The 7,888-nt window shown below is 37.4% G+C and overlaps 1 protein-coding gene across 1 annotated transcript in view; it reads right to left on the bottom strand.

Moving 5' to 3' along the window:
• slc25a32a (solute carrier family 25 member 32a) overlaps positions 1-6,960 on the bottom strand; it is a 9,017-nt gene extending 2,057 nt beyond the window's left edge. The window contains exons 1-4 of the mRNA XM_016252031.1: positions 6,800-6,960; positions 3,624-3,709; positions 2,209-2,363; positions 791-904 (exon numbers count right to left, since the gene is read on the bottom strand). Of these exons, the coding sequence (XP_016107517.1) occupies positions 791-904; positions 2,209-2,363; positions 3,624-3,709; positions 6,800-6,933 (489 nt within the window). The 5' untranslated portion in view covers positions 6,934-6,960. The remainder of the gene's footprint in view (positions 1-790; positions 905-2,208; positions 2,364-3,623; positions 3,710-6,799) is intronic.
• Positions 6,961-7,888: the final 928 nt, after the last annotated feature.

Here is a 7,888-nt window from a genome sequence, read left to right as displayed (position 1 = left end):
TCGGTTGAGGTTCCAAGTTTTTTTTTTTTTGGGTTGAGGTTGCAAGTGAACCGTACCGTTACCAAAACGTGATGTGTAAGCTCTGCTGATCACTGATTGGCCGGAGAGAATTGTCTCTACCTGCGTCATTGAACTTGCGACACAAACACAACAGAACCGCTAGATTTAAATCAGCACAGTCAGCCAAGGATCGAACGCAACTGTTTTGAACGAGCGCAACTTTTTTAACAACCAAAAAATGGCTGTTTCGTGGTCTGTTGAGGAAGTACAGATGTTCCTGTAGAGTTGCACCACGCAGTGGAAAAGCACCATAAGTGGCGCCTTTATGGTACCTCAAAAAATGTTGAAAACAAATTTGGATGAGCTTATAGTTCAAGACACTGGCTGAGCTCAAGAGTTTGGGATTTTATTAGCTAATATTACTCTACAAAGATTTCCGGATCCGTGAAGGTCACTGAAATTAATTAAAATCTGAAAAAGTAATGGAAATGTCTATTGTGAATATGAATTTTGTTGAAATCAAGTTGAAATTGCTTTAGCAATCCTTATAAAATTATATAATTAATCATATAGGACTGGAAAAACGAGGGGGGGCTTAAATGACACTGTAAGGTAAAATTTCAGTCATATGTCCCTTTTCTATCAAAATAAGCTACAAAATCTACCATAGGTGTAGAAAAACTTCATAATTTTAATTTGACCAGAGTTTTGAGATATGAAAATCATGCAGCGCTGTTTCTCCTCATATTGTATGTTCCTTAAAAACACATAGCTAGTTTTATTTCCTCACCAGCAGGGATTCAGTCGGCATATTCTTATATTTGTTCCGCTCTCTTTTTAGCCCCTCATAAGTCATGAACTGCAGTGCAGCATGGGAAGTCCCCACCAGCCCCGGCACGAAACCCTGCAGCGGCAGAACAGCGAAATGAGGCTCACAAACATACAAAACCACAATCACACAGTTACCTCACAGTCTAAGAGCAACATCATTGTGCTCAACTAAACTAGACTAGACTAGAATTAAACTAGGATGACGTCTACTTCAATATGTAATCATTTCAGGACAATCTGGTGTGTCTCACAATGAATTTAGCCTATACTGTATTTAAGGATCCACAGGTTCTCCAAATATACTACAATCACACCCTCTTGTGGGCCCTACAGAGAACTACAATGTTACAGAGTAAAAAGCTGGATCAGCACACTATTTAAAGTCAACGTGAAACTTATTTTATGTCCATAATTTGATGTACTGTATATCAGAGTACACATGATATTCAATAAGAACAAGGGACCAAGTTATTAAACTCAATGTTTACTAAAAAAATTTTTTTTTGCAATAACATGCGGAAGTGAAACAGAAGTGTGCTTAATTTTATTGAATGTGCACTTATATTGTACTTCAAATCCTAAAAGTACATTTAAAAAAACTGTACTTCCAGATAATATAATATTAATGAAATAAAGGTAACTTAAGTGTAAGTAAAGAGAAACGCTTTCAATTACCGTTTCTTAACACACTTAAGTACACATTTAAAAGTGCACTTTGTAATGTCAAACTACATGTTTTATTTTAGAATAAAATATTTTAAAGTGCATTTTAGTTTAATTAATAATATTTTGTCATGTTTTAAAGTACACTGATTTTGACTAACACACTGAAGCACATGTGAAGTACTTGATTATTTTAACTGATGTGTGTTACGAGAGATCACATTTAAAGTTAATATATTTTAAATGTACTAAATTATGTCTTCAGTATTTCTAAATGTGTAATTACAAATATATTGAAATAAATGCTTGCCAGTACATTCAGCAGTACACTTTAACAATATTTCAAAGACAATAGAAGTATGAACAATGTAATTACACATAGAGACGTACTTAAGTAGGTTAAAAAAGAACTATATTTGTATTTAATTTAAATGTAACCAAATACATTTTTATTTAAATGTAAATAAAAAGCAGTTAAGAAAACAATAAATTAAATTTGCACTTAAGAATACAAATTTTTATATTATATTACTTTCATAATAAGTACTCTTTTTGACGTGTGCTTCTTTTTCACACAGGGGAATTGTGTGCTTAAGAAAGTAGTTGGGAAAAATGTTTAATTTCACGTTGACTTTAAGGTTGAGATCAGCACACATGAAAGCTCTATTACACCTGTAACAGGATCTCAGGTTAATTTAAAATCTGTAGATGTACCCTGTATAGTCCCGGGATACCCTCGTGACGGTATATTTTCACGAGGGCGTCCATCATTCCCTTGTAGTGCTTCCGTGAAGGGTCTGCATTGTACTGCAGCACCAGCCGGGTCTTTGTCACCCAGACTGGGTTGGTGAGGCAAAGCGTCAGCATGCCTGGAAACATGGAACAGGGGACCTTCACACCAACACTTAACTAGTCACTCCACCTTAGCGCTCTGTCTAACAGATCTAACAGGTTTTTTACACATAAAAGAGACCAACAGGAATAAAAATCATTGCTGTATTATCATTATGAGTCTAAAAATGCAGGCTAGGGTTGATATAGTATGTTTTTGGTCATACTGGTAAAGCTGAAGTGTGTTCATTTCCTATTAGTTAGTGAGAGCATTGTTTCGCGCTGATTTTTTTGGTCAATAGACTAGTTCTGCCTCAATATTCTTCGGTGTGCAATGGAAAAAAGCTGCTTTTTCACTTCCTAAACCGATACCCCAATCTTGTTTCTTCTCTATTTTTTTTTTGTCAGTTTCAAAACAGCCGCACAGAAAACAGTTTTGAAGCTGGTCATTCCTCTTATGCAATGCATTTTCATATCCTCTTCATATGTATATTAATACACAGGATCAAATATGATCAGATCAGTAGTTAGTTTTACTTTTCTTTGTTATATCACATCACAAACATACGTAAATACGTAAAATCTCAACTAAGAAAATGGTAGACAGCAACAGCTGCTGAGCAAGGATTGGTCATGAAGGTTTTCAAGGCGGGGCTTAGTAAAGGGTCACTTCATTAAGAAATATTCCTGATGCTTCTTAATAATTTTCCATTAATCTAAATGTTTTAAATAAAACATGTTGCGTTAATTTGGACATCAATCTATGTGTCCTCAATTTCACTTTCCATTCTGTTAGTATTTTGTAAAATGTCCTTTAAAATGACCTTAACGACATCATTTCAGGAGGGAAAACCACAGCCCGAACATCAATAAGCATTATGATTTCTGTGATGTTTTATGGCATCATCTGGTTTCTGTCACTCTAACATATTCCATCCTGTTATAAATAGCTATGAAAATTATATCACATTACCCAAACTTTAAAAAGTGGTCAAAATGACCTCGGCAGACCTAACCAAGCAGCATCTAACTTCAGCTATTTCTATTTATTGTGTTTCTGTTATGCAGTCTGTTCTATTTAATTAAAATTAAAATAAGCCCAAACAGGTCGTTTACAGTTGACAGTCACAGAGTGGACAGCGTAGCCTAAAGTTCAGACATAACAGGAATGAGGCAGCTGAAGAACACGGAGTCTCCAAGGCCTCTGACATTCCAGCTGCTCCAGTCTCATAGCTGAGCTACAGATTTAGCCGTGTTTAGTTTGTCAGGCTCACAGGTGGCTCTTCTCTCAAACTGACCTGCCTCCGCTGCAGACACCAGGTGTTCACCAGCACTCAGCTCTGTTTGCCGTCCCTCCCGTGTGTACGCTTTAATAGCATTATAACTGCGGGAAGATGAGAAAGGACCACATTATGTTCCCCTGAGCAATTTGCATGTGTGTTGTACAGTGCTGTAAACGGACCATCCTTTACGTAATTGTTATTGAATCACCACAGGGATTTCAGGGAGGGCAGACTTACATTCATGTCATCATTTACTCACTCTCATGTCATTACAAACCTGTCAGACCTGAGTTAATCAGCAGTTTTTATTTTTGGGTCAGTGCTGCTGTATTTAAACTAGAGCCCGACCGATATATCGTTTGCCGATATTATCGGCCGATATGAGCATGTCGCCGATATATCGGTATCGGTGAATGTGCCGCGGATATGACATTTTTTTTACAGAACATACAACGCAGATTAAATGCTTCTGAATGGTGTAATTACTTAGTTTGTCCAGCAGAGCACTGCATTGTTTGCTACTGGCGACCCAGGTCAGTGTAGTGTAGAGATGCGCGGATGAGCTCAAACTTCACCCGAGTCTGCTGCTTCAAATTATCCGCCCGCCACACACCCGCACCTATATTTGATCACCACATTACAATGATTCTAATTCTTAGTTTTGCATGATGATATGATGAATGGATGGTTTATTTTTAACAGCAGATTCAGTGACGTTAGAGACTAGAGCTGATCAGCGCATCACGGCACGCATCTGCGGCTCCACGGCCTCCGGAGCTGATCGCGGCCACTCAGTCAATGCTGATGTTTATACCGGCCGCCCCGCGGCCCAGAACTCATGCTTATCACATCGATCACATCACATTTCCTAACTGGGTTTCTACACTGGACGCGAGCGGCGCAACAAAATACAATAGAACCCATTATAATCAGTGATGTTGTCTACACTGGATGCGGCGCAACGCAACATGACAAATCCCGACAGTAAACTGATGCCTCGTTCTATTTATGACGTGCTGACACAGAGTTCAAATGGTTTTCAACGGTCGCTTTGTCGCGTCCTGTTGCGGCGCAGACACGGCGTGTCAGCATAGTTTGTCAGACTCAGTAACGTAGCAGATTGAAAAGTTAGTATCTGTCTGCAGTCCAATACACGGCAGTGCGGTGGTGGTTTGAGTCTGTTGAATGGTGATTAAACGCTACGTTGTCACCTAGTTGGAGAGACTCAATGCAAAAGTAAATAAACAACGTCCCCGACTTTTACTTTCACTATAAAGGCCATGTGATTTCCACGATGCAGAAACCATGGACGGAATCGTGGAATCCAGTCATAAATATGGAATTTACTGTATAACGCGGAATTTCAAGGAATTTTTCTTATTTTTGATGAATAAATAAAAAACAGGTCAATACACTTAAATCAAATCACGATTTAGACTAGTGTTTGTGAATATTAAACTGCAAAAAGACAAACACAAAACCTCGTGTTCTGCATGTTCATTCGATTACCAGAAAATACACAACACAGAATTTGTGAAAAAATATTATTCATTATTATTATTATTTATTCATTTTAGATGTTTACATTTGGAAAAGCTGTGCTTCCTGCATAAACCTGCTCCTGTTGGTTTGGCAGCATCTTGCTTGCCCTACACAGTTACCTTGTTTAATTTCTTAATTCAAGTTATATATATTTTTTTCTATTTGTGTTTAAGTTATTTATAATAAGTGAAGTGAACTTTACTGTTAAGTGCACTGATGTCAGACTGATTTTGAATAATAAAGTTTATTGTTAAATTGTTAAATACCCTGTCTCCACTACATAGACCTATGTTTGTCACATCATTATAAGTGTTTGATCACCACATTTAAGTTATCATTGCAAAAAATGTGTTTATGTATACATATTCTGTTTATGTAGGCTATATACTGTTTTCTATATACAGTACCAGTCAAAGGTTTGGACACACGAATGGGAAGTGTGTCCAAACTTTTGATTATACTGTACTATAATATAGCCTACAAATAAAGAATATCGGCCAATATATCGATATTGGTCTTTTTTACACCTAAATATCGGTATCGGCATCGGCCCCCAAAAAAACAATATCGGTCGGGCTCTAATTTAAACCCCAGCTGGATATAAAATTGCTGAGCTAAATCTATATTGTTATGGTTGTCATCTTCGCCTGATTTCTCTCTCGCTTCATATTTTTTTCCACAGAATGACTGAGTCTATAAAGAAAAATAGAAAAGTTCCTCTTGACATAATAGCCTGCTTATCAACTGCTTTTGAAGGACAAGGCCCAAATCAACAAGGATCTACTGCTTATATTTCAATTCTGCTACCCGTATAAAGTTGCACATGCACACTTTGTTCGCCAGTGATCCTGATCTGAAATTAGGTCAGATAACTTCGTGGAGTAACTTCATAACTCATCTCAACTGACACAGCACTGTTGGCAGCTTCTTTTTTTGGCCTGTGAACTTTAAAGGTTCCATGCCTTTTCAGGAAAGTTGACTATATTATTATCATCATCGTTATTTATTTATTTATTTCATTTTATTTTATTGAGTAGAAATAGTCAGTATCAGTGCCATTTACACTACTATTCAAAAGTTTAGGGTAAGACCTGTTTCTGCATTTTTTTTAATTAAAAATACAGCAAAAACATTAATAGTGTGACATATTATCACAATTTAAAATAACTGTTTTCTATTTGAATATATTGAAATGTTTGATTAATTTTTAAGTGTTTAAAAATTCAAGGACAGATGTGTGACTGGTATACAAAAGTTATAATAAAGGAATAATTACGATTTTTTTTTAAATGTTTTTGAAAGACATCTCTGTACAGTAATATCGTGAAATACTACTATTATTCTTTCAAATTTAAAATATTGCTGTGATCAAAGCTGAATTTTCAGCGTCTTTATTCCAGTCTTCAGTGTCACACGATCCTTCAGGAATCAGTATAATACGCTGATTTTATACTAACATTTATTATTATCATCAATGTAGAAAACAGTTGTGCTGCTTCATATTTTTGAGGAAACCATGATTTTCTCCCACCGAGGATTCTTTGATGAACAGATATACCGAAGCTGTGTTTAAATTCGTCTTTAGAACTACATTCAAACAGGAAATTCCATTCTGTGCTTCCCTTTTCAACACAACTCTGACTACTTACAAGAGGAAGTACAGGCCCCACGATGCCCCGGCCCCCCAGATGTTGGGGGTCACACCCTGATAGAGTCCTCTAATCCCTTCCAGCTTCCAGATGGTCTTCATGCAGTGCACCACGCCATCGTACTGCGGTCGCATTTTCAGTCCATCACTTACTGGAAAGAGAAAGAAACATTGGGGGAAACAACACACTCCCACTTCTGCTTCAAAACAATCTAAAAACATCCTAAAAAAAGGCCAGTGCAAAGGTAAGAACTAGCAGTTAATCTGTGCAATGCCCACGCTGTGTGCTGTTCTAGTGTTTCTGGGCGCAGACTCCCTGAGCGGCAGGACGCAGGAAAATACACTTCGTGAGGGTAGACGGCGGCACACTAATGCTGTTTTTTGTTTTAAAAAGAAAAACATCAAGTAACCAAGGCCCCTATTAAATTCAGCAGCCACCGCTGGGCCATTTTTCTGCTCGTCGGACTTCTCCTCTGACTCTGACTCTGAGGGAGAAGGTAAATAACAGAGCGTGGTGACGCAGGCCGGTGGGCGGAGCGACGTGCGTCGCAGCAGCCAATCACCATCGCATGTGGTGTGACGTAAGTCCCACCTCTCCACAGGCTCTAGAAACCTGTTTTGAGAGTGAGCTATATTTGAGGACGACGATTTATCATTACCAGTGTTGGGGACAGTTACTTTTAAAAGTAATGCATTACAATATTGCGTTACTTTCTAAAAAAAGTAACTAATTACGTTACGTAGTTACTTTTTATTTGAAGTAATGCGTTACGTTACTTTTGCGTTACTTTTTAAATCTGGGCTGGGCTTGCTTGTTTGCTTTTAATATAAAAAGTTCTATTTTTGGCAAATATAAAAGCCCTTTCACAGCAAAAGCCTCAGGCTGAAGGAAATGCAAATTCACTCTGTACAGTAGAACGCAGGAGAAGAACACTCTTCAGCAATAGAAAGAAGAAGAAGAAGAAATGTTAGTTTATCTTGTGTAATTTGTGCTTATTAGTGCAGTTGAATTGGATCACTGAAGGCCAGCAGCAAATAAATGGGATTAAATACATAAAGGATATTTGTGTTAATTAACATATTTAATTAT

The sequence above is a fragment of the Sinocyclocheilus grahami genome, unplaced genomic scaffold (genome assembly GCF_001515645.1).
Source record: "Sinocyclocheilus grahami isolate Dianchi unplaced genomic scaffold, SAMN03320097.WGS_v1.1 scaffold1083.1, whole genome shotgun sequence".
Classification (NCBI taxonomy): domain Eukaryota; kingdom Metazoa; phylum Chordata; class Actinopteri; order Cypriniformes; family Cyprinidae; genus Sinocyclocheilus; species Sinocyclocheilus grahami.
Note: the sequence above shows the minus strand (reverse complement) of the source record. Positions and strands in the feature narration are given on the sequence as shown.